At 47.5% G+C, this 27462-nt stretch overlaps 1 protein-coding gene across 1 annotated transcript in view; it reads right to left on the bottom strand.

Annotated features, from left to right (window-relative positions):
• Nucleotides 1–5765: 5765 nt before the first annotated feature.
• Nucleotides 5766–27462, bottom strand: part of LOC142844158 (electroneutral sodium bicarbonate exchanger 1-like) — a 37581-nt gene continuing 15884 nt past the window's right edge. The window contains exons 2-10 of the mRNA XM_075962450.1: nucleotides 25716–25797; nucleotides 19160–19309; nucleotides 18377–18506; nucleotides 17390–17556; nucleotides 11056–11244; nucleotides 10128–10219; nucleotides 9019–9176; nucleotides 8139–8226; nucleotides 5766–7113 (exon numbers count right to left, since the gene is read on the bottom strand). Coding sequence (XP_075818565.1) covers nucleotides 6829–7113; nucleotides 8139–8226; nucleotides 9019–9176; nucleotides 10128–10219; nucleotides 11056–11244; nucleotides 17390–17556; nucleotides 18377–18506; nucleotides 19160–19309; nucleotides 25716–25797 — 1341 coding nt within the window. The 3' untranslated portion in view covers nucleotides 5766–6828. The remainder of the gene's footprint in view (nucleotides 7114–8138; nucleotides 8227–9018; nucleotides 9177–10127; nucleotides 10220–11055; nucleotides 11245–17389; nucleotides 17557–18376; nucleotides 18507–19159; nucleotides 19310–25715; nucleotides 25798–27462) is intronic.

The following is a 27462-nucleotide window of genomic DNA, read 5'->3' as shown; positions in this document are numbered from 1 at the left end:
CACTGTATACTTGTTTTCTCTTCCTGTGAAGAAACATCATGACCAAAAACAACTGGAGGAAGGAAGCTTTACTTCCCTTTCACTTTCCTATCAGAAGCTACCATGAGTGGAAGTCAGGGCAGGAAGTCAAGACCAGAACCTCGAGGCAGGAACCAAAGCAGGTACCATGGAGTAAAGCCACTTACTGACTTGCTCTCCTTTCCTCTCTAAGACAGCTTATTTTATAGATACACCCATGACCTCCAACCCAGGGACATCAGACACTGATTGAAATTCCCCATAGACTTACCTATTAGATAGTTAAGTTCCTTCTTCCTCAGATTACTCCAGCGTGTGTCAAGTTGACATTTCCACCTGGCACACACTGACACCCATCTATTAGTGGATGGGGAGCATGGTCCACTTCTCACAGACCCTAACATTCTGTCATGACTTTTGGCTCATGGAACCCATCACATCCATCCTCAAAGCAATCAATTCCTTTTGTAGTAGACTCAGATTGATCAGAGTAACATGGTAGCCTCTGACTGACTGTGGGATGCTGTGGCAATGCTTTGTTTCCCAGGACACTCCAGGGCAAGTGACTAACTTCTACGGGGCTGAGAAGAATAGACTGTGTCACATTTTCTCCATAAACTCCTCATACAATTTCCCACCAGACAGAAAACTAGGACCGCAGCAGGCAGTGGGTTGCTATGTTCAAAGTGATCAGAGGAAAAAAATCCATCAGTGGTCCCAGAATTCACACCCCTGAAAGGGGAGGCACATGTGGTTTCTTCAATAAAACCTGATGTTCTGGGCCAATATTTTAGGGAAAGTAGAGGGGGAAATCCTCCCAAAATAAACCAAATAACCACCAAAATAGTTGAGAATGCAAATGAAAAATTTAGAGCAGACCTCGGAGCTAGGGCAACTCCCAAGTAACTTTTCTGGGTGTTTTTAGACTCCTTTAGCTCTCATGGCTACTTTGATGATTTAAATTCTGTTTTGTGTCTCTGTCTATGTGGATTCTAAACCCTGGTACAGTTGGTGCTGTCTTAGTTCCAGGTCTTTATGATCTCATGCCTCAGAAATACCAGCCATTGCCACCTGCATTAAGCCATCTGCTACTGCTAAGGCTCTCATTGTTGTCACCGTCTGACCTCCAGTCCCTCACTGCCACACCCCACCTTCTCCAAATGTCTCCACTGCCTGTTTGTCCTGCAGTCGAACCCAAGACCAAACCACAAGATCAGCTATCCACTCCCAGCTCTACTTTTTTCAATCATTTATCGTTTTTAGTGAGATATAATTTTCTCCCTTCCCCTCCCATCATCCCCCTCCCCTCTACCCTCTCCTATGACCCCCATGCTCACAGTTTACTCAGGAGTTGTCTTTTCCTACTTGCCATGTCCATTAGATCCCTGTGTGTCACTCTTAGGGTCCTCTTTGTTGTCCAGGTTCTCTGGTTTGTGAATGATTGGCTGGGTTTTCTTTGCTTTATGTCCACTCATGAGGGAGTGCTTATGATATTTGTCTTTCTGGGTCTGGGTTACCTCCTTCAATATGATGCTTTCTACATCCATCCATTTGCCTGCAAATTTCAAGATGTCATTATTTTTTTCTGCTGTGTAGTACTCCATTGTGTAAATGTCCCACATTTTCCTTATCCATTCATCAGTCAAGGGGCATTTAGGTTTTTTCCAGGTTCTGACTATGACAAATAATACTGTTATGAACATAGTTGAGCACATGCCCTTGTGGTATGATTGATCATCCTTTGGAGATATATATATCCAAAAGTGGTATTGCTTGGTCTTGAGGAAGGTTGTTTCCTAATTTTTGGAGAAATCGCCATACTGATGCCCAAAGTGGCTGTATCAGCTTTCATTCCTACCAGCAATGCAGGAGTGTACCATTTACCCCACCATATATCCTCTGCAGAAAATGCTGTCATTGGTGTTTTGATCTTGGCCATTCTGACAGGTGTAAGATATTAGCTCAGAGTTATTTTCATTTGCATTTCTCGGAAGGCTAAGGATGGTGAGCATTTCCTTAAGTGTCTTGCAGCCATTTTAGATTCATCTGTTGAGATTTCTCTGTTTAGGTCTGCATCACATTTTTTACTGGAATATTTGTTCATTTGATGACCAATTTCTTGAGTTCTCTGTATATTTTGGAGAACAGCCCTCTGTCTGATGTGGGGGGGGGGGGGGGTTTGGTGAAGATCGTTTCCAAATCTGTAGCTTGCCATTTTGTCTTGTTGACCATGCATGTTCTCTGCTTTACAGAAGCTTCTCAGTTTCAGGAGGTCCCGTTTATTAACTGTTGCTCTCGATGTTTGTGCTACTGAGGTTCTATTTAGGAAGTGGTCTCCTGTGTCAATCTGTTCAAGTGTATTTCCCACTTTCTCTTCCATGAGGTTCAGTGTGGTTGGTGTCATGTTGAGATCTTTGATCCTTCTGGATTTGAGCTTTGTGCATGGCGATAGTATGGACCTATTTCATTCCTCGACATATTGATATTCAGTTATGCCAGCACCATTTGTTGAATATGCTTTCTTTTTTCCATTTTATATTTTTACTTCTTTGTCAAATATCAGGTGTTTGTAGGTGTGTGGATTGATATCCATTCTTTGATTCAGTTCCATTGGTCCTCCTGTGTGTTCTTATGCCAATACCAGGCGGTTTCAGTATTGTAGCTCTGTAGTAGAGTTTGAGTCAGGGATTGTGAGGCCTTCAGAAGTTCCTTTATTGTACAGGATTCTTTTGGTTATCCTGGACTTTTTGCTTTTCCATATGAGGTTGAGTGTTGTTCTTTTGAGGTCTGTGAAGAATTTTGCTGGGATATTGATACACGTGGCTTTGAGTATGTAGATTGGTTTTGGTAAGATTGCCATTTTGACTACGTTAATTCTGCCTACCCGAGAGCATGGGACATCTTTCCATCTTCTAGTGTCTTCTTCAAATTCTTCCTTCAAAGATTTAAAGTTCTTGACTCACTGGCCGCTGGTCAACTTGGAGGCAGAGGCCAAAGGGGAAACTTTGTGGACCGCCTATCGATGAGCACCTGAACAGGAGCTGCTGTCCTTGGAACCGGAAGAGATCCGGAAGCGCCTGGAACTACTGAGTGCCAGATCCATAACCGCTGCCATGATACTGATCCGGGGCCTTCCGGGGGACTTGACCAACCAGGAAGTAGGCTATTGTGATCTTCTGAGCGACTATGAACTCAAGGACAGTTGGTGGACAAATACAAAGGGACAGCTTTCGTGACCCTGCTGGAAGGGGATCAGGCTAAGCTGCCATAAAGGCCTTCCACCAGAGCCGGCTTCGAGAGCCGGAGCTGTCAGTTCAGCTGCAGCCTACAGATGCTCTGTTGTGTGTGGCCAAGCTGCCGCCCTGCCTGACCCAGGCACAGTGTGAGGAGCTGGTGCGGCCCTTTGGCAGCCTGGAGCGCTGCTTCGTTGTGTACAGCGAGCGCACAGGCCACTCTAAGGGCTATGGCTTGCAGAGTACATGATGAACGGCTCGGCTGCCAGGGCAAGGCTGATTTACTGTGCAAACCACTGAGCCCCCAAACACTGTATGTGGATTGCACAGATGCTGGGCCGCTGTCTCCTGCCTTGTTGCACTCCCGGTGCCTCTGTGTGGACCATCTGCCACCTGGCTTCAATGATGTGGATGCCCTGCGCCAGGCACTGTCCGCGGTCGATATGCCCACCTTCTTTCACCTGCCATGTGGCAAGGGTGGGCAGCTGAGGGGCTTTGCAGTACTGGAGTATGAGACAGCAGAGATGGCAGAGGCTGCAGAACCAGAGGGCAGGTAGCCTAGACCTGGGTGGCAGTCACCTTCGTGTGTCCTTCTTTGCTCTAGGTTCTACTGGCCACAGCATGCTGACAGCACTCATTGCTGCCCATGCCACAGCTCCCAATCGAGGCAAGGGACTCCCGCTTGAGCCAAACGTCCTGCAGCTGTTGGACAATCTGGGCCCATCTACCTCCCTCCAACTGCTGCTCAATCCTCTGCTGCATGAAGTGCCAGTGGCCAGCAGGGCCTTTTGGGTGTGCCCACTCCATGCTACGGCTCAGCGGACCTACCCTGTCCACTGCCCTGCTCCAGTTAGCCCTGCACACCCAGAGTCAGAAGAAACCTGAGATCCTGGGAGACTCCCCTCTGGGTACCTCCAGGCAGGTGCCCAACCTGTCAATTCCCTCCTTGGGAGGTGTCTTCAGATGGTGATGCTGGCTCTGGGACTGAAACCTGCTGAGGGAAGCCACAATCCCTTACTACCACCACTGCTGGGCCCTTCTGGGGAGACCGGGAGCCCATGAGTCTGCATTCCCCAGCATCCCAGCTCATTCCACACCCAGCCCCTGTGGGACTCTGAGGCCCCAGTCTTTGTTAGAGGCCTCCTGAAGGACAATGTGCCCCTGCCAACCACCCCTGGGGTGTCAATGTTGGTTGAGCCCCCAAAAGGACTACCGCATCTCCCTGAACCCCTACCTGAATCTACATAGCCTGCTTTCATCCAGCAACCTGGAAGGCAAGGAGACCCGGGGCTGGTGAGCATTGTTTAATTTGCATGTGTTTGTGGGCTCTGGAATTAGCATTGCTGTTGAATTCTAATTTTAAGCCATGGAGATCTGATAAGATGCATGGGGTGTTTCAAATGTTTTGTGTCTGTTGAGGTTTGCTTTGTTACCCAGTATGTGCTCAATTTTTGAGAAGGTTCCATGAGGTGCTGAGAAGAAGGTATTTTCTTTTCTGTTTGGATGGAATGTTTTATCGATGTCTGTTGAGTCTATTTGAGTTATCACATCTGTTAGAGCCACTCACAGCTCTAGATCTACTCTGGAAGGTGACCTTTGACTCTTGTCAGTGCTTTGACCCTGCTTATCTCTCAGGGGTGATGTGAACAGCCTTCTGGGATGGATGGCTGGGACCAAGCCTGCTTTGGTCTCAAGGTAGAGTGGCCTCACAGCAAAACCTGCCTTCAGTCAGGACCAGAAGGGGTTAATCTTAACAAGCCCTGGCTGGAATCTTCTAGGGTGGTTGCACCACTGTAGAGAATTAGATCCTCAGGAAATACTGGTCTTTGTTGTGATAGTCAATGGGAGGCTCCCCCAAGGGACTGAAATGGCTCAGAGGTCTAGTCACATTTTGGGTCTTTCCTAGTTAGGTTTCCACTGCTGTGATAAACGCCATGACTGATACCAACTCGGGGAGACTGGGGTTTGTTCTTTACTATACTTCACCATCCATCAATGAGGAAAGCTGAGGTTCAAAGCTGGAGGCAGGAACTGAAGCAGAGACCATGGATGAGGCTGCTTACTGGCTTTGTCTCTCTGCCTTTCTACCTTCCTTGTACAACAAAACCACCTGCCCCTGGATCACATTATCCACCATAATGAGACTAGGCTCCCCTGCATGAATTAACAATGAAGAACACACCCTGTAGTCATGTCTGCAGGCCAATCTGGTGAAGGCAACTCTTTGAGGTTCTGTCTTCCCAGGTGTGTCTACTTAATAACTGAGGCTATTACTGCAAGGTTTTATTCATTTTCGAGAGATGATTTCTTGAAACCCAAATTGACCTCAAATTCAATATTTAACTGAGGATGACCTTGAACTTCTGATCTTCCTGTCTCTGCCTCTCAGGTGTTAGAGTTACAGGCATGTGCCACCGAGGCTGGCTAAGAAATTTTTATTCCTCTTCCCAGATCCATATTATTCCATAATGTAGTGGATTTAACTGTCCTTACTTTAAATCTTTTCTTTTATTTACGTATCTATTTGTTTTTGCAGTAGGGACATCATATGTGCAGGACCTTGGGAAGAACTCAAGTATAGACATGTGCCACCACCCCAGCTTGTGTGTGTGTGTGTATGTATGTAACATGTGTGGTCATGTGTGTGTACATGTACTCAACTAGTGCGTGATGTCTTTACCTCCTTCTCCCTTTTCTTCCCTCAATCAATTATTAATTTTGTTTTTTGTCATTGCTTTGACAGGGTCTTTCTGTAGTCCTGAAACTCCATATATACACTGATCTTGAACCCACAAAGATCTCTTGCTTCTGAGTTCTGGGATTAAAGGCATGTGCTGCCATATTCAAATAATCCTTGTTGTTTTGTTTTGTGGAGCCAGGATCTTACTATACAGTCCAGGCAGGCATGGAACTTGGTATGTAACTCGGGCTGGCTTTGCATTTATAATCCTTCTGTCTGTCTCCCAGCTGGTGAGATTAACGCATAGGGCATCACATGGGTTTCAGCCTCAGTTTCAGGTCTGCATCCCTGTCTCACCGACCTTTAAAATATTACCCTAGATCAGTCAATTCTGTAAACTAGAGACAAGAGCAGGGGCGGGCATCTGGGAAGGCCAAATTTACATGGATAAAAATGTCTGTCCTCATCTGGTACATACAGAAGCTCTCTTCCCATCCTCGGTATGTCAGAGAACCACTAGAAACCTATTTGTTCTTTCATTATACCATGTTTTTTTTTTAACTTGAATATTTTGTATACAATGTATTTCCAGGAAATACTTTCCCTCTCCCCTCCTTCACTCTAGATCAGTCCTTCCCAATGTGGCGAGAACTCCATTCCCAGTTAACAATGATATTTTAGCCGGGCAGGGTTGGCACACTCCTTTAAACCCAGCACTTGGGAGGCAGAGGCAGATGGATCTCTGTGAGTTCGAAGCCAGCCTGTTCTACAAGAACTAGTTCCAGGACAGGCTCCAAAGCTACAGAGAAACCCTGTCTCAAAACCAAAAGAAAACAACAACAACAAAACAAAAGACAATGATATCTCATCACATCAGGGCCTACCTGTTATTACAGATTAGTCTTTTATTCCTAGTCTGACATTCAAGAGCTCCCAAACAGGGACAAGTCTTGGTATATTTGGCATAAACAGACATAACTTTTGCTTGTCTGTGGAAAGAACAGCAGCCACAAATAGCTTATATGCATACGTTACCTGGGAAGGGACATTTTTGGGTGGCTCAATTCTAATGGATGGGTCCCACTCCCCTGGAGGGAGCACAGTCACCTGGTCCAGGAACTCATCTATCCCGGCCAGAAGGTCATCTCGCTCCTTGGCTTTATATGCCACATCATGAAAAATCTACAGAAGGGAGGAAAACACCTTAGGAAAACTCAACATTACTGTGTTTGCAACGATATCCACTGAGAAATGGATACAGCCTCTTGATTTTTATCTCTGGCATGGATATCTAAGACATAAAACTTAGTGCTTAAAGGAACCTAACGCAGAGTGCGGAGGTGCCTGTGCCCGTGAATCCAGGCACACCCCAGACCACAGCAGGAGGGCACCTCAAGTGGAAGGCCAGGTGGGCTCACGGAGTGAGACCCTGTGTCAAGGAGATAAGACACCACTTAAAGTCATTTTATTGTCTCCACAGGAGAAAGGACACAGAAATTCTCTTAGTCACGTCTGAAAATAGACAGTCTTGCTAATGGAGGTCATCTGTGAAAGGACCAGAGAGAGATCACACATGAACTTAGCGCACAGATGTGTGCCTTGGACAGCCATACATGAACTTAGCGCACAGATGTGTGCCTTGGAACCACTGCACAGCAGCCCTCACCAGGTACAGAGTGACCATGACACCTCCACATGACACTGCCCGAGGGCACAGCCTGACCTTATGCAAACCTCTCTTTCCAGGGAACAGGAGTATTTCTTTATACAAATAAGTTCAACATATTTAATTAACTATATTCTCTAGAAAGTTAACTCAGGCTTCATGAGCTACATTAAATATGAGTTGACACATTTTACTTGGCAATAATAATTCTCCCAGAAAATGATGTCTTTGCATCTTGGATTACTTAAAAAAGGGAGAGTTAAGTGGCCATAGTGGTACATGCTTATAATCCCAGCACTAGGTGTTCAAGGCCAACCTGGGCTACTAAGAACCTGTCTATAAACAAACAAGCAATGGAACTGCAAGGAAAGTCTCCCAGAGGGTGTGGTTCTCTTTGAATGGCTCCTAGAGAAGTCCCGGATGCTTCCCAGCAGATGCTGCCACAGTCCTTATCGTATCCCCAACAACGCACACAGCTTCCGCGAGATAGAAATGCTCACTAATTACGAGATGAGTGGATGGAAGGCAGAGTGGTCTGTACCTCATCGGTCATGATGGTGGCCATGGATCTGCCAATCTCGTGGTACTGCTGACCTTTTCCTACTGGGCCCAGCAAGATAAACAAAAATCTGCCAAAACACACAAAAGAGGGAGCTACATAAATAAAGAAGGAGAAGGGACATCTTATCCACTCTAAATAGCAAACCTCGCCCCGACTACCACACAGAGACCATCACCGCCTTCAAGAAGAACATCAGCCTGCTATGGCCAGGCGCCATTCAGAGCTATTAATAAGACATCATTCAATAACGTGGCTGGCTGGGCTTCTTAGCGTTACCATAGACACAGTTCCTAGCCATAGAAAGGATGTCTTTTCAAAACACTGCACCGCTGTGTAAATTCAAGGTTATCTAATCCCCATCCATTGTTCTATTAAGAAAATGACAGAGAAAGGGAAGGATAAGAAGTTGAAATGACCAAGTCCTGGAGAGGAGCGTGAATTGTGTTCTGGACATCTGTGCACTCTCTATAATCAGTGGGGCTCTGAATCACCACGTCACCACCTTGGGGCACACAAATAGCCAAGTCCTGCCAGCACTGTGGAAAGACATCAGTACCTTTCCCTAGAGACAGTTCCCTGGAGACGAAGGCCTCCTGGTGTGACAATCCACTGGACCTTGCTGTGCTCTTTCCCTGTTCTCCTGGGCTCTTCTTCCAAGGCCAACAGTACTCATGGTCACAGCCTTAAAACTTAGAACTCACTCCCCCCCACCCCTCATCCTCCCTTCACCCCCACTTTCATAGCTCACCAAGGAATTTTAAACACTCTCTCCGAACGGCCCACCCTAACTTCTGGTACTAACTAGCTGCTAGCGCCAGTGCTCACACAGGTCACTCAGCTCGGGGCAGGACCCAGGTACCTTGTTGGGATGGGCACTTCTGTCAGGCCCGAGAGGAGCACAGCTGGGGAGAGCCTCACAAAGGCGACGATGGGACGGTCCAGAGTGTCCACCTCTCCAACCAAGACATTGGAGGCCTCTGCCCCAGTGGGAATTTTTTTCATGAAATGAAGGTCCACCTGAAAGTACACAGGAGCCTTTGAGAATTTAGGAGCCATCGGCTTCGCTGGCAATCATTCTCTTCAAGTATCACTCAAGGTTACAGAAGAGTTCCTCACTGTTTTATTTGATTTTTATAAAAACCCTGAATGGAGCGATCATAGATCAGATCAGTCCACTATTTTAAAAAAAAGGGGAAGAGATTAAGATTCAGGGAGAGAATTCTGACTACAACTACGGAGTATAGAATACACGCATGAGTGTGTACACACACACACATTTATCATTTATAGCACATATAAACTATATGTAATTTAGTGTGTGGGGTGTGTGTTTAGGTGTTGTATGTGTGTGTGTCTACACAGGCTGCAGTCCATGTATGGAAGCCAGAGAACACCTTGTGAAAATCAGTTCCTCCACCACTGTGTGGGTTTCAGGGCAGAATTCAGGCAGCAACACCTTTAGCCACTGAGCCACTCAAGAATCAAAGTTTAAGTCCGAGAACTTTCATCCCACCCCACCATGCTCCTCTGGGAGGAAGCGCCTCGGGAGTTCTGGGTCATGTTATTTCTCCTTGCAAATACTGACTGCTCCATCAGATGCAGCAGCCACAGCCCTCCAAGAAGAGCCAGACATCACGAGCTTTAGGAGGCAGCGGCAAAATACTGCAGTGACAACAGTGACGAGAGTGAGAAGGATGCACGGCAGCAGGTGCCAGAGGGTCACTAATGCACCGGGAGCCGGGGCAGTGGGGCTCAGCAGCAGGCTGCCTTCACTGTGCTGAGTCGGCCGGCTGAGTGTGCACAGGGAGACAACAAGGAAGATGGCGTCCCTTTTCACAGAGCAGTGCTGCTCCTGGGGAAGGCTCATGAGCCATCGGAGCTTACCAGACCCCAGAAAGATTCCGGAAGACCCTGGGCTCCACTACAGATAACCTTCGGTCTAGAAGTCAACCTGCCATGTCTCCTCACCTTGCTTAGATCCACAGGACTGTGCTCGCAATTCACTCCGTTTTTCACCTCAAGACTCGTAGTTGGAGCAGACTGAGGAGAAACAGTCTGACCTATTTGGAGACAGTCAAACAGAATCTGCCAAGGGCTTGCCCCTCCTTCCCCTCAGATCCAGCCATCCATCACAGCCAGCTGTGACCTCTACAGGCTGGGAGGACTATGAAGCAGAGTCCATCACGTCTGTCCCTGCACTCAGTGCTAAGAAGGCAGAGGTCTAGTCCTCCATTACCTTCCTATCTTCCTTTCTCTCTGCAGAGAGCCATCCTGACCCTCAGTGCGCCAGCACCTCTGCACAGAGCTTGGCAAACAGCTTGCCAGCAAAGGAGGAGAAGCTGCAGGCGAGGCCTCGCCCAGCCATGGCAAGAGAAGTGGTTAACAGCTGGGCCCACCCGCGCCTGTACACAGGCTATGGACCTAAGCTAACACACAGAAATCCCACAACAAATGGAAGGAAGGTCCTGCCATTGTCTTTATTAAGTGCGATGTGAAGATTGTCCAGGGCCATACACTCTCCAGGGGGTGGAGCCAAAGCACAAGCCTGGAGGCCTGGCTAGACCACAGCAGTTTGTGTCTAAGCAGACTTTTGTTTAACTGGACAAGGCTGCAGCTCACCTTCTCTGGCCCAGCTCCTCATCGATGTGACCATTCTCCCCAGAGCTACACCTTCTCTGGGAGCACAGGGGATACATCCCTCACCTCGCAGTCCCCCCTGGAATGCTATCCAAGGGCACACGGAGAAGGGAGCATCCTAGTCACCCAGCTCACTACCCATCAAGGAGTCCAGGGGCCTAAGTGTCACAGCCTCGCCCTGCAGTAATTCCGCATCGCCAACTGGTCCCCAAATGTGTTTTCAACAGAGAGAAAAAGAGAGACACCCCCAAGTCCTTACCATCTTTGTCCATGGAATGTGGGTCCGATTGCTTCTTGCCAACCTCAGCAAAGGAGCGGACAATGGGAATGAAGTTGTTCCTCCGCCTATCATTCTGATGGTGGTGTTTCTTGAGAAGGGCTTCCCGCACTTTAACCCTCATACTGTCATTCAGGTCACTGAACAGTTCTTGCTGGTCCAGTATCAGGTCTAGGAAAGAGACATTCACAGCAACACTCAGACGGAGAGTTCAGGAACTCAAGGGGAAGGGTATGAGGTGGCAGGGGAAGGGGAAAAAGGCAGAGATGAGCTGCTCTCCTAGCGTCACCAAGGTGGTTTCAGCTTCCTGTCTGAAGGAGCATTTGGGTTTTGTAGGTATGGAACACCGTCCTTTGCTTATTTAACAACGAGACAACAACGTGAACACATGGTTTAGGGACAGAGTGTCACTATGCTACGTAGGCTGCCATGAATTCCCGGGTTAATGTGACCTTTCTGCAAGAGTGGGACTTACTGGAGCTGGAGAGATGGCCCCATGGATAAGAACACTGACTGCTCTTACAGAGAACCTGGGTTCTATTCCGAGTACCCCCATGGTGGTCATAACCATCTGTAATTCCAGTTCTAGGAGACCCAACACCCTCTTATAGCCCCCAAGGGCACCAGGCATGTGGTGTACATGCACACATGATATCAAACGACTCATACGTATAAAATAAAACTAATTAATTAAAAAAATTTTAAGGTAGGACTTAATCACGGTGAGTATGCCATTATGCTTAGCTCCAACCATTGCTTAGGGAACGAGGTCTCTGAGTATTTAATGCATGCCCAGAACTGTACCATGGGGTTTTCATCTGTCCAGTCCTCACTGAAGCTCAAAAAAGTGGGCATTTTGATGAAAATTCTTTTTTAAATTCTATTTTTAAATGGATTTTTTATCTATATTTATGTGTGTGTGTGTGTATGCCCCATATGTGTGCAGGTACCCAGGAAGACTGGAAGAGAATCATCAGCTCCCCTGTAGCTGGAATTACAAGTGGCCATGAGCCACACAATGTGGTCCTGGGAACCAAACTTGAGTCCTCTGCAGGAGGAGCAAATGCTCTTAACTTCTGAGCCAGAGTTCTTCCAAACAAGGAAACCAAGGCACGGTTCTTACAAAAGTCCCCAAGCTCTTACACCTGCGAAGCCGAAGAGCCAGGGTTCGCGTCCAGCTCTGGCTGACTAAGAGCCCACGATTACCCTCTTAACTCTACTGTCCTTCCTCCATGAGCCCAGCATTGTTGTAACTGTCAGGGATGCTGCAACCTTGAGCTCCAGTGGATACTTGAAAGTGCAGCCTATAATCAACCCAATTATAAAATGGGGCACTGAGCTGAACAGAGAATTCTCAACAGAAGAACTTCAAATGGCCAAAAGACACTTAAGGTCATGCTCAACTTCCTTAGCGATCAGGGAAATGCAAATCAAGACAACTTTAAGATACCATCTTACACCTGTCAGAATGGCTAAAATCAAAAACACCAATGATAGCCTTTGCAGGAGAGGTTGTGGAGAAAGGGGTACACTCATCCATTGCCGGTGGGAATGCAAACTTGTGCAATCACTTTGGAAAGCAGTGTGGCGGTTTCCTAGGAAATTCGGGATCAACCAACACTGGACCCAGCAATACCACTCTTGGGAATATACCCAAGAGAGGCCCTATCATACAACAAAAGTATATGCTCAACTATATTCATAGCAGCATTGTTTGTAATAGCCAGAACCTGGAAACAACCTAGATGCCCTTCAATGGAAGAATGGATGAAGAAAGTATGGAATATATACATATTAGAGTACTACTCAGCACTAAAAAACAAGGACTTCTTGAATTTTGCATACAAATGGATGGAAATAGAAAACACTATCCTGAGTGAGGTAAGCCAGACCCTAAAAGAGGAACATGGGATTACTCACTCATATTTGGTTTCTAGCCATAAATAAAGGATATTGAGCCTATAATTCGCGATCCTAGAGAAGCTAAATAAGAAGGTGAATCCAAAGACAAACATATAGGCATCCTCCTGAATATTAACCTTCATCAGGCGATGAAACGAGACAGAGTCAGAGACCCACATTGGAGCACCGGACTGAAATCTCAAGGTCCAAATCAGGAGCAGAAGGAGAGAGAGCACGAGCAAGGAACTCTGGACCACAAGGGGTGCACCCACACACTGAGACATTGGGGATGTTCTACCGGGAACTCACCAAGGCCAGCTGGCCTGGGTCTGAAAAAGCATGGGATAAAACCAGACTTGCTGAACATAGCAGACAATGAGGACTACTGAGAACTCAAGAACAATGGCAATGAGTTTTTGATCCTACTGCACATACTGGCTTTGGGGGAGCCTAGGCAGTTTGGATGCTCACCTTACTAGACCTGGATGGAGGTGGGTGGTCCTTGGACTTCCCACAGGTCAGGGAACCCTGATTGCTCTTCGAGCTGATGAGGGAGGGGGACTTGATGAGGGGAGGGAGAGGGAAATGGGAGGCGGTGGCAGGGAGGAGGCAGAAATCTTTAATAAATAAATAAATTTAAAAAAGTATATAAAAGAAAAGAAAGTGCAGCCTAAAGAAAGGTTAAATTGGGGATGGAGAGATGGTTCCGTGGTTTGGAGCATGGGCTGCTTTTCCAGAAGACATACATGCAGATAAAATATGAATATAAAATGAAATAATAAAGTTTAAAAATGTATTATTTAAATTAGTTAACTGCTCACTGAAGACAATCACCAGCATTAAAACTATCAAGGTTTGCGGAAGGTCTTACTTGGTTCTGTCATCAGGGCTCTAGATAAATGTCCAGAGCTTCAGGCCCTACACTCTATCCCTAATTCCATTATTCCTGACCTATCTGACCTTGGAATTACATGACCACTCTCTTCTCAGTCTCCCCTATACAGAGAGGACAGCGCCGATGTCTCCCCATGCTGATGGCTGCCACATTGAGCTGTGAGCAGCTGGTCCTCCTGCCTGTTCTATGTGCCGGGACCAGAGGGGTGAGCAATCAAGGCAGGAGTCCTGCATATTTAGCCTTTATAATGATTATTTCTTCTCTCATAAACACTCATGCTTCAAAATCCTGCACTTTGAAAGAAGAAAATTCCACCAGGGCCCTCTTCTAGCTATTGTTTTTATCTTTTCTCTTCCCACTTAAAATTCTCAAAAGCAAACAATCGTACTTTAAGAATTACCTGCCGCTCCCTGCCAAGTGCCAAAGTGTCACGAAAATCCGTGTCTGCTCTGGGCCTTTAGGAACACAGCTCTGCCAAGAACTCATTTCAGATTTCCGGCTTCCAAACTTATTGTTTGATTGGTTTCATTTTGAGACGAGATCTTGCTACAAGCCCAGAGTGGTCTTGAACTTGATCTACCTGCCTTACCCTCTGAGTGCTGGCATTCCAGGTGTTACCGCCACACATGTGGACTTGGGTTGCAGCAGTCCTGGTGGCTAACACAGGCTTGGCAGCTGGCACTGGCTGTCCCCTCACCATCCGCACTCCTGAGCTCAGTCTCCACGGGCGACTCGCTTCCGTCAGCCTGCTTATGCCCCGCAGTCATCCTCAGACAGGTGGTGTCCCCACCCCCATTTTTATCCTCAATGATCTCAACTGCCCTGGAGACTGTAAGCACCAAATGCCATGGACCGGTGTGACCTATCTCAAGTCACATCAAAGATTCAATCATGAGCAGACATCATCTGGATGTACCCACACCCTAAAACTTAGCAAGTACAAAATGAAACCCATCCTCTTTCCACCCACCAGACCTCCGGATTTTCTAGTCATCCAGCCACAAACTAGAATCCTGAACATTCTTCCCTTCCTGCCCAAAACCAGTCCATCAAGTGATTCCCACCACTCTATCTCCTGAGCTGCTCTGGCAATCAGCCCTTGCTGTAGGGCCCACTGAGGGGACCCTGGCCCACTGAGGGGACCCTGGCCCACTGAGGGGACACTGGCCCACTGAGGGGACCCTGGCCCACTGAGGGGACCCTGGCCCACTGAGGGGACACTGGCCCACTGAGGGGACCCTGGCCCACTGAGGGGACCCTGGCCCACTGAGGGGACCCTGGCCCACTGAGGGGACACTGGCCCACTGAGGGGACCCTGGACCACTGGAGCAGGTGGCTCTGCCAGGTCTTACCCTTCTCCCTCAGCCCCTCTGCCTTGCTTAAAAACCTTTGGGTTGCATTCCTAAAGCTGCCACCAAGGTTTCTTCCCTTGTTGTCCACCTCCTCCTCCTGAGACTGACTCGAGTCCAGCTATCAGAAGCCCCCTTTGACTCACCTAATTAACATGCCCAATTAAAATTAAACACCTCACCCTAATACAGATTTCTCCTACTTTACCGTTATGTGCCTATGTGCCACATCTGTCTCCTCCTATTCGGAGGCGGTCCTTTGTCCCTCTGGGACAAATATTCCTGCCCCCCTTCCCTCATCAGCTTCCCCATCCCCCCTCAGCCCTACCTCTGTCATCACCGCATCCTAGCCCACTTAAGAGAACCCCCTTCCCTCATCTGCTACCCCATCCCCCCTCAGCCCTACCTCTGTCACCACTGCACCCTAGCCCACTGTAACATGGACCCCCTTCCCTTCTCCTAAAATTCCACCTGCAACGTCATCTGCTGCTTCTTTTTCTGCCTGAGTCAGACAGCAGCCACTTAAACTTTTCTTTTCCACTTATAAAAGATCACCTTAGAAACAGGTGCTTGGATGTGGTTTGTACCTAATCTGGGGTCCAGGAAGGAGCAGCCCTGTGCCGGGGGTGGTGGAGGGAAGGTCTCCTTCCTCTGCAGTGGAGCACCATCTCACCTGATCGGATCCAACGACCTGGTTCACGCTCCCTTTAGCTCACCCTCCGTCTTGCTTACAGCTAATTTGATCGAGTACTACCCCCCAGACTTCAGCAGGGTCTCCTCATTCTTGATGATTATAATATCACTAACTCTCCGGGGCTCCTCCACTGAAAAACAGGGCACAAACTTTCTGGGGAACTTCATGGGCATTTATACACATAGTCAGAAGTCAATGAAATACAGATGCGACCCACTTGGATTAAAGTCTATGAGTTGAGTCGTGTGAGGGAAGATAAAAGTACTCTGGGAAAATTCCCAGAAACCATGAGTGTTGGGACCTCAGTTTCTTCAAAAACACCCAACTGTTCTGGGATGTGCTTTTGTGCCCCTTCCAGGTGTATTGATTGGACAGGAGTAAGTTTATTCTTTACGACTGGCTACTGTTTGTATGAGGTGTATTGATTGGACAGGAGTAAGTTTATTCTTTACGACTGGCTACTGTTTGTATGAGGTGTATTGATTGGACAGGGGTGAGTCCACTCTTTCTGATTGGCTACTGTTTTTATAAGCCTCCACAGAGAACATGTTTTTGCCAATTGCCAAGGGCAACTTGCCCACTACCTGAGACTTGCCTGTGGCGCTGTCTTCAGGGTGTAAACTGTACTTTGGGGCTCCATTCTCGCAGGTTCCACTATCTCTAGAGCAGTGAACGTGACTCTAACTCTGAACTCACTTTTTTTTTTTAAAAATTCTACTTCCCCCACAGTTGGGAGTACACCTGGGGCACCGCCTTAGGAAAGAGTTCGCACAGGAGTCCATCAGTACTGACCTCCATCCCCCGGGGCCCCCAAAAGTCCTTAGAGAGGCATGATTATTTAGACACTTGGAATGGAGAAATCTTTAACCTGTCTACTAGAATGGAGTCAATCTGAGGGGAAGTGTTCCACATGCCATCTGGTAGTCTCCAAAGCTGTGCCCCAAACACAGTATCTTAAAGTCTGTTCACATCAGAAAACCCCACAAGACAGGTCTATCCTGCATGCTGCGCTGAACCATGGGAATGCTATGGCTCACGTTCCTGCATATCTGTTCTAGATGACATATTTTATACTGCTAAATCTTTAATTTTCTTCTTTTAGGTATTAGGATTGTCACAATTATTTGTGTGCACGTGTGTGTGATGAAGGCGTGCGCCATCGGGTCTTCGTGGAGGACAGAGGACAACTTTCCTAAGTTACTTCTTCCGTCATGAGTTTCTGGGTGGGACTCAAGTTGCCCAGCAAATATGTTTACTAACTGAGCCATCTGAGCAGTCCTTTCATTTTCTTTCTTTCTGACTTCCTTGTTCTGTCTGTTTTGCTTAAGATAAAGTATCACTGTATAGTGCAGGCCTTGAACCCGTCTTTCCCCTGCTTCAGCCCTGCCAACTTCCAGGATTACCGGTGTGCACCAGAACACCTGCCTCTTATACTTTCTATTTATGCAAAATGTCTCGGCCCTTTATTAGCCTTACCTGAAATTTCTTCTATGCTGCTTGCACGCATGTCCAGGAGGACAGAGCCATTGATGAGGCAGCTCCTCAGCTCAAACAGACTGTGCAGAGAGAGGGTGGCCACGTAAGGCTTGCTCCAACGCTCTCCCCCATCTTCAACATCCTCTTCAAACTTCAGCCACCTGCAAACACGGCCAATAATGAGATGCCACAGACAGAAGATGGTTTTTTTTTCAAGAGGACAAAATATCTAAAAGGTCATAGAGAACACTGGAACACCTGGTTCAGACACAAAAATACTGGAAAAGCAAGTTGTGACACAGTGCAAATCTTTTTTGTTTTGTTTTTTGAGTACGGGTTTCTCCGTGTAACAGCCCTTGCTGTCCTGGAACTCACGTTGTAGACCAGGCTGGCCTTGAACTCCTTTGTCTCTGTCTCCTGAGTGCTGGGACTAAAGGTGAGGATCACCAATGCCCAACCTTAATCCCACTTTTATTTAAAGACAAATCTAAAATTATAAACACATATATGTATAAGACCCTAAATATATGCCTTGTTTTCGCCTTGGGACAGTAGGATTGAAGGTAACTGTCATTTTCTTCCTTTTGCGTACCTTCACTTATTTTATTGTCTATAGGAAACGTGACTTTTACAAATTTAATCTTTATCATTTGGACATATTGACAAACCGTATTAAGAAAAAAATGACATTTTTATCTGTGCTCTATATGACTTCAGAAATCCACAAAGACAGAAACACGGAAGACTAACCGTCTTGTCACATGGCATCAGGCCAGCTGGCCTGTTTAGCTCTCTCGGCCCCTGGGAAACAGCCACAGTAGGCCATGTATCAACGCTAGCTACATCAGTGTGAGCAGGAGCCAGGCCTCCTAGCTACCACTTCAGCCATGAAGAGTCAGGGCAAGCAGGCCTGCCACCTGCTGAGAGGTGTGCACCTGCCTGTCCCCGGGCTCCTGACCCGGCTCCTTCAGGGCCTCACCTGGCCCCGTCTCCTTCCACTTGGCATCCTCTCCCTCTCTCAGACAGATCTCGTCCAGCTCTGTGAACAGCTCATGAGGCACATGCTCCTCGTCGTCCTCAGTGCCCAGAATGAACTGAACATGCTGAGAGGGGGTGTCTAGAAAACCAACAGAGAAAGGTCTGGATGTGTATCTAGCTCCAAGTCAGAACGAAAATAACATTCTGCCTCACAGCTAAGGGAATATATAGATGTCCTGAATACAGATTTAAAAGTTCTTTTGTTCTTAGGGAAAAGGCTAAGGGTAAACATTTAAACCAGAGAGCAGAACTATAAACTAAGACCACTGCAGAGGTCCCATGAGAACCTAGAAATCAGTTCAGTTCCCAGCACCCACACGTAGTTCACAACTGTCTAACTCCAGTCCCAGGGATATGTCCCCTCTTCTAGCCACCAAAGGCACCGGGCAAGCATGTGGCGCATAAACATACATGCAGGCAAAACACCCAAACACATAAAAATAGATTTTTTTAGTTTTCTAGAGAGCTGACAAATTTTAAATAGCAAAGGATTACTTATGGTGTTGACTGAGGTGTTGAAATGTCAATTTCAGGAAGACATTTTTAGTTCTTAGAAGCATTCCTTCTTCCTGGGAACCCTAGCGAAGGGCTAGAAAATCAAGACCACCTGCCTATGCCTTCTGCATTCCCATGAATCACCATATCACCCTCTCATAGACACTGGTCCTCTCTCCTCAGGGTTGTTACCTCCCCTCTCCCCAGAGCGCTACCCCTCTCTCCCCAAGGTATTACCATGGGCCAAAGCTTCCAGGACCTCTTCACCCTGGCTGGTTCCTTTGCCCCGCGCTCCTCGTCTCCGGTGCTTCTGGCCATGAGTGCGGTGGTGCCGATGGCCCTGCCTGCCCAGTGGCATCCGAACCCCCACATACAGAGTTCTATGACCTGGATGAAAGCAGAAGACCTATGGTGAGAATGCCTTTCCCAAAAGGAGTCTAGCGTAATTGAGAGTAAAGAACCACAGGGTTTTTGTGCCAGGCCCTTCTGGAATGATTAAACATCAGAGACTCCACTAATAAAGACAGCAATCACAGAGTTGGCAGTGTCTTCCTCTGTCCTGCACGTGGATATAAACCTCACGAGGATGTGTGGCAATCTAATGAAGAACACGTGAGACTGAAGGACATGTGAAGGGCACAGCAGGTCACATATTAGAGCACGGGAATGCAGCTGGAGGCCTTGGTGTGTGCAAGGCTCTGAGAGGGAGGGGGAGGAGGGAGGATTGGAAGAGGGAGGGAGAATAGGAAGGGAAGGAGGGGATATGACTTACAAACTATGGATATATGTTACTTTTTGCTATTACAAGAAAAATGGGGTGATTTTAAGAGACAATTCCTGTATGGGGACTTTGGCCGGTTTTGGCAGAAAGTGGTTAAGCATGGTCAAGACCCCAGTCAGCCCAGCTGGGCTTAAAGCTCCCTTTCAGCACTGGATGTCTGAGGATGAACAAGCCTCTCTTGACTCAGCTACTAAAGGAACGCTGGCACTCCTTCTTTTTAACTCACGGGGTTATCAAGAGCAGCAAAGAAGTTTAGGACAGAAACTGCTCAAGGCAGTGCCCAGCACCGCAGGCCATACCACCTAGACTGCTGCAGATGGCCCTTCTACCTAGGGGGCCTGGTTGGGTTTAGAGACACTAAAGACAGGCACAGAGTGGAGGACACGGAAGTAAGTGACCCGACAGCAGTCCTTTCTCGTCCCTCCTCCTGCTCCCCACTCCTCCCATACACCCCCTTTGGTTTTCATCCTCCACCTGACTTCCTGCCAAGCCTGGAGCCCAGAATCAGAAGCTTCAGGGCTGTTCCAAAGCCTTATACTCGCAACACTGCTGTGCCCACACTGTTCCCATGGCTCCTGGCATCTTTAGCTGGTGTCTTTGAATCCTACCTACACCCATTCCTTCCCTTTGACTCCTTGTTTCTTGCTTTACTGAGAAGACGCGGGGCATTTCATGGAAACGCTGTTCATCACAGTCTGGCTCCTCTGCCCGGCTCGGGAGTTCTCCATCCCATGCCCCCCACTCCCCTGTCCTCTGCTGGGATGGCTACCCTCACTCTCTCCTCAATCCAGTCCTTCCATGGCTGACCTATGAAGACTCCCACTGGCTGTTCCCCGTGTTTCCCCCTCTCCTTCCTTTCCCACCAAGAATCATGACTGGCCTCACTCCCCCCGCCAAGTTCCTGCTCCATGGCCTCTGACTGTGGCTTCTGTCCCTGCCCTCTACTAAAGTTGTATGCAGTAAGGACATCAGATGGCACTTAGTCACCAAAGCTCTGTCCAGCACATCTCCCAGTTCCACAGACTCCACGGCGAGCCCGGCATGGATCCGGGAACTCCAGATGCCCGTCTTCTTTGGAGTTCTGGGTTCCTTGCACTCTCGTGCCGCTGCCGCCGGACACCTTCAGATGTCTCATAACCCAAAACAAGGGTGACTCTTGACCCGTGCTCTCTCCTCTTTTTCAGTGGGACCCAGTCTTTGAATTTCAAGTTCACTTCTACATGAGACTCTCCTAGCCCCTGGTTTTAAGTCTTTATGTTTATTCCAGCTTGGCCTACCTGGTTGGTTTTCTACAATTCTGCCTCAGTCCGGAATTATAGGTGTGTGCTACATACAGCTTGAAATCTTTTATGTTTTAATGGCTGAGCCATCTCTCAGCTTTTTTTTTTTTTTTTTTTTTTTTGGCACCACTGCCTGGCCAGCTTCAAATAATCTTTATCTACAGCAGTGGTTCTCAACCTTTCTAATGCTGAGACCCTTTAGTACAGTTCGAAACCATAAAATTATTTTTGTTCCTACTTTATAACTGTAAATTTGGTACTGTTACAAATCATAATGTAAATATCTGTGTTTTCTAATCGCCTTTCATGACCCCTATGAAAAAGCTGTTTGACCCCCAAAAGGGGTCATGATCCGTAGGTTGAGAACTACTGACCTACAGTGATTAACATGCCCCAAAACAAATTTAAAATTCTCTCCCTTTGAAAGTCAAGCTCATTGCAGATGTGGTATCTCACACCTAGAATCCTAGCACACAAAAGGATGAGAACGGTTGGCTAAACCTTGGAAGTCAATCTAGGACACATAGAGAGTGAGACAAGAGGGAGGCCCTGTCTCAAAACAAGCAAACAAACCTCAAACTGGAATGAGGCACCACATTTATGTCCACAACGCCACCGCTGTGTGGATTCCATGGTGGCGGGGAGGGTGCTCAGCCCTGAGCTGCTCTTGTTGCTCTTGCAGAGGCCCTGGGTTTCCCAGCAGCTCCACTGTGGCTCACAACTGCAATTCCAGTCCTAGAAGAGCTCACGGCCTATGCTGGCCTCCATGGCATTGCATATACACGATGCATTGATAAACATACAGGTAAACACCCATACACAAAACAAAGTCATTTCCCTCAGCGTTACCTTAGATTCCCAGGTCCACCCCGCTGTCCCCTTCATTGTGGGTCCTTGTAGGCATAATTAAAGAGACCCACAAGATCCCAGAATAAAGGATAACAAGTGTTTATTTATTTGAGGAAAAATCTCACGATAAGGGTGGAGAGCCATGGTCCTCTATGGGTGCTGGAAGCTGTGACCCAAACTCTGACCACCAACCAACAGAGAGCAAGCACAGTTTTCATCTGCTTAGACCTCAGACCATGCCCTCAATGGTCGATACCCAAAAGGCTATTGGCTGAATGAATTCCCACATCAAGCCATTCGCGTCTCCTGCTCTGACGAAGCAGGGTCTCTTCCCTGCCCTCCACACTAACTTAACGTTACAGAGTTGTTCTCCTGGTTACAGTCATATGGTCCATCTTGTGTGTGCAGTGTCCCTGTGGTCAGTTCTCAGTGACCATCCTGTGTGTGCAGTGTCCCTGTGGTCAGTTCTCAGTGACCATCTGTGTGTGCAGTGTCCCTGTGGTCAGTTCTCAGTGACCATCCTGTGTGTCCAGTGTCCCTGTGCTCAGTTCTCAGTGACCATCCTGTGTGTCCAGTGTCCCTGTGGTCAGTTCTCAGTGACCATCCTGTGTGTCCAGTGTCCCTGTGGTCAGTTCTCAGTGGCCATATTGTGTGTCCAGGACAACTGTGCTCGGTTCTCCTCACTTCTTTGGATTTTCTTTCCTTTGGGTCAAGTTTACATATTTAACATGGAAATAAACGACCCTAAAAAACCAGGTTATCAGCTCAAGAGAGCAAAAAGGGTAGCCCTACCTCTGGCACAGAACGAACATTCTGGAGAAGAATACACGCGCACACCTTTGTAGCCTCGCCAGCACCCAGTGGTAGGTCTCGGCGCCCTCCGCCTTCCATAGCTGCTGTATCCACAGTGGTTCATACTCTCTACCTGAGCCAGGCTGCTCTTCCTCACGAGTGCTGGCACTGTCTGCACATGTACTCACCAAATTCTCGGTAAACTCTCTGCCTCCTTGGCATTGTTTCTAATCTCCCCGGTGAGATGTGTGGTCTCCTTCCTCCAAGCCACCCAGAGCCCCAGCTGAAGCTTTTCTCACGCCTTCTTTTCTGTCTTGCATTACAGATGAGCAGCTGCTTACTCCCAACTGTGATATGTGAACTCCAAGTCCCTGCTGAGATCTACTCCAGCACTGGTGTGGAACCACGCTCATTCTATAGTGAGTGTCACAGTGAGTCTACAGGGGTCATGCGGCTGCAAATAATTTAGTAAAACTTGTAAGAAAGATGTTGATGTTTTTTAAAAAAAATGCACACACACACACGCACAAACACACACACACAAACACACACACAGACACACACAGACACAAACACACACAGAAACACACACACAGACACACACACACAAACACACACACAGGCACACACAGACACAAACACACACACAGACACAAACACACACAGAAACACACACACAGACACACACAAACACACACATAAACACACACACATAAACACACACGCACAAACACACACACACAAACACACACACAGACACACACAGACACAAACACACACAGAAACACACACACAGACACACACACAAACACACACACAGGCACACACAGACACAAACACACACACAGACACAAACACACACAGAAACACACACACAGACACACACAGACACAAACACACACATAAACACATACACATAAACACACACGCACAAACACACACACACAAACACACACACAGACACACACAGACACAAACACACACAGAAACACACACAGAAACACACACACACAGGCACACACACACAGACACACACACACACAAACACACACACAGACACAAACACACACAGAAACACACACACAGACACACACAAACACACAGACACACACAAACACAAACACACACATAAACACACACGCGCGCGCACACACAACACAAACACACACACACAGGCACACACACACAAACACACACACACGTGCACTGAGAGCAGCCATAAATGAGAAACACGGGGTCTTTGGGACAGAAGAGAAAGCATGGTTGGAGCCACCACAGAGATGGGGCTGCAGACCACACTGCAGCTGGTGCTTATGGCCGAGCACTCACTGGGGAGCCCTAAGGGAGACTCTGCTCCTTTGGGCTCCCAGGATGACTCTAAGTGGATAACCACAGGAAGTCCTACATGAGGAACACACGCAAGCCCCTTAAAGCTACAAATACAACCAAGTGGGGCTAGCTTTTGTTAAAGTGCATTAAGCTGACATCAGGAGTCATAAATCTAGCACTTAATCAGGAGTAATGTCATTTTCCAGCACTGTGATATCCTGCAGTTTTCTTTCCCAGCAGAGGGGAGCATGGCATCATCTGGAGATGTTGCTGAGCTGACCTCGATGGATGAGACCTGGCCCTCAAGATCCATGAGAAGCTGCCTGGGCTTACTATTCTATTCCCTCACAAAAATATTCAAGCATGTCCACTTCCCAGGGGAGGATTAACGTGCACAGGTAATTGTAGAGGACAATGGAGCTGCTCACAATACCCTGCGAGGCGCTGGGACAGCACAAGGGTGAGGGGATACCTGTGTGTCTGCCTTGCAGTAGAGAGGGAGAAAAGATGGATTCCACCCAGTCTTCCCCACCATCAGGTCGGTTCTCAAAACTAAATTGGAAGTTGCACCAACATGTGTCTCAGGTACTGTGAGGGCTGAAGTTATGTTTAAGTTTAAATTACTGAGTCTAAGAGATTTATATTTTAAAAAATGCTTCTAACCTGTAAGCCCCACTTACAGGGATAACTTCCTGGAATGCTGGGGCTCTTGTTCATGTAGGACAACAAGTCACGTGTTCTCACTTCTCTAAACAAGGTTGGCGGCCCCAACTGCATGGGATGTGCTCCATCACAGGTAGGTTGGAGGCACAGAGGCAGGAAGTACAGCTGGATATATGCTTGCCTCTGATTGGACGAAGGCCGGAAGTGCAGAGTCTTGCAGGGTTTGCCTTTATAAAGCCCCTGGCTAAGGTAATTTGGCCCAACACTCTGGAAATCCTGGGTAGGGACCTGGCCAGAATCCAGAATCCCAGCCAGAATTTAATAAAGCTTGCTTCAAATATCTCAGAAACTGTGGTCATAGTCCTATTTTTGCCTGTGTGATTACCAGTACTACAGATGCAGTGGGAGTCAAGATCATGATTGGGAAACCCACAGAGACAGCTGACCCCAGCTCGCAGGAGCTCCCAGACTCTAGACCAACAGCTAGGGAGCCTGCATGGGACCAACCTAGCAGTGGGGTCAGAATCAGTCCCTCGTGCACGAGCTGGCTTTTTGGAACCCACTCCCTATGGTGGGATGCCTGGCTCAGCCTTGATGCAGGGGCAAGGAGCTCGCTCCTGCCTGAAATTGATATGCCAGGCTTTATTGACTCCCTAAGGGAGGCCTTACTCTATTTGGGGCAGGGGCTAAAAAGAGGTGTGGTGGAGAGAAAGGGAAGAGAAGAGAAAGGGGAAACTGGTTGGTATGTAAAATAAATTTTAAAAAAACTGCTACAAACAAAAAGGCAGCAGTTACGAAGAGTCAGTGAACTAAGTGATCACTTCACAGTCTCAAAGAAAGGGTTTTTGCTATTGTTGATATCTGTGCTGAGCGGCCCAGTACTCCATGCCTGTGTCTCACGCTGCCTACTGGGTCCTGCGCCAAGCCTATCAGACAGGGGCACGCTTATCTCTGCTCTTGTTTAAGACAAGGACCAAGAGGCAAAGGAAGGTAGCTGTTTTCCCCACAGGGTCCCTCAGCCAGGAAAAAAAGAGTCAGATGTGAACCCAGGTCTCCAGAGGACTTTTGTTTTCCCTGGCCATGGGAGGCAGCCTCCTACCTTCCAACTCTTCCTTCTCATAGTGAACGTTGAGGGTTGTGCTGGTCCCGCCCTGATCCACCACAGCTTCCTCATCTGGTCTCTGTTTAAAAACAGATATGCAAATGGTCACAGGAATACATGCATATTCATTCTCCAATGCAAACGATCATGGAAATACACGCATATTCATCATTCAAATACTCCAAACCACAGTATATACCAAGGCTCCTCTGAGATACCTGGAGGGGGAAGCAGTGGTTTATATATATTTTTAAGTTGGAACCTCACATCCCCTTGAGATGCAAATATGGCAGTCATTCTCTTTCCCAGGCTGTAACATTAAATAACCATGCCCCGAGATCACAGATGTGGTAGAAGGAGTTAAGACTGAGCAGCTCCATCCTCTCCAATGGCCCAGTTACACATCTGCAAAGCCAACTCGAGCAGGCACTTGCCTTGAATGGTGACTGCCCCTCACTTCCAACTAACCTAACAGCCCCCAATTTTTATGTCCTAAAGGCATACTGCAATTCTGCTTAGCAAGGAAACAGAGATGTGGGGGCTAGAGAGATGGACCAGTGGTTAAGAGTGTGTATACTCTTGCCGTCTCCAGCCTCTGACTCCAGCTCCAGGAGATCCAACACCATCTTCTGGGCTCTGTGGGGCAACTGCACTCGTGCACACACACTCACACACGTGTACATAATTCAAAACAAAACAAGCCAGGCATGATGCACTCGGAAGGCAGAGGCCAACCTAGTCTATAGAGCAAGTTCCAGGTCAGCCAGTGTTGCATAGTGAAACTGTCTCAGAGAAGAAAGGAAAGGAAAAGAGAGATATTTTTAAAAGACTCTAGCCCCATACACAGCACAGAAACATTCACATGGTAACTGCTCAGTAAGACTTTTTTTTAAGATTTAATTTAACTTTATTTTATGTGCATTGGTGTTTTGCCTGCATGTATGTCTGCGTGCAGGTGTCAGATCTTGGAGTTACAGACTATTGGGAGCTGCCATGTGGGTGCTAGGAATTGCACCCAGGTCCTCTGGAAGAGCAGCCAGGACTCTTAACCACGGAACCATCTCTCCAGCTTCCAGAAAGTCTTTCTTAAAAGAATGCTGTGACCCAGTCCCCTCCTCCTTCACAGGCATCGGGCCACTAAGACAAACACACTCAGTGCTACTCTGGACTTACTTTCCCTTTCCCGGCATGAGGCTCCAACTGGGCTACTTCACCACAGGGACACAGGCACACTCTCACTTCCACGTGGCCTGTGCACACTGCCAGGCTTGGTGCTTCCCCCAGCTCTTTAGCTCGCCAGGATCGCCCTCCAGGTATAGCTCAGATCTCCAACTCACTCTGAAGCCCCCACATCATCAAGCCCATCTACGCTCACCCCCCCAACACAATGCTGAAGACAGGCAATCCAGTTCTCCAGTGAGACGATATTTTAATGAGATTAACATAGATATTCTTAGAGAAATAGAATGTCAAATGTCAATTTGTGATTAATTTGATAATTTACTTTTGTAGATATTTAAAATTACATATTACTATTATGAAAAATATTTAAGAGATAATATTAAGTTTTAAAAGCAAAGTGGAGAAAACTGTGATTTGCTCCATCTTACCAAAGAAAAGGGAGCTGGAACATAAACGCCTGGCTAGACTTTAGAGCACAGGGCTGGAGAGAGCTCCACCAGCCGCCACATGACCTGCACACACAGGGCAGGTGTTCACAGACACAGACACACATGAATAAAAA

The sequence above is a fragment of the Microtus pennsylvanicus genome, chromosome 2, assembly GCF_037038515.1.
Source record: "Microtus pennsylvanicus isolate mMicPen1 chromosome 2, mMicPen1.hap1, whole genome shotgun sequence".
In the NCBI taxonomy this organism is placed as follows: domain Eukaryota; kingdom Metazoa; phylum Chordata; class Mammalia; order Rodentia; family Cricetidae; genus Microtus; species Microtus pennsylvanicus.
The sequence above is the reverse complement of the archived record's forward strand: the minus strand, read 5'-3'. Positions and strand labels throughout refer to the sequence as shown.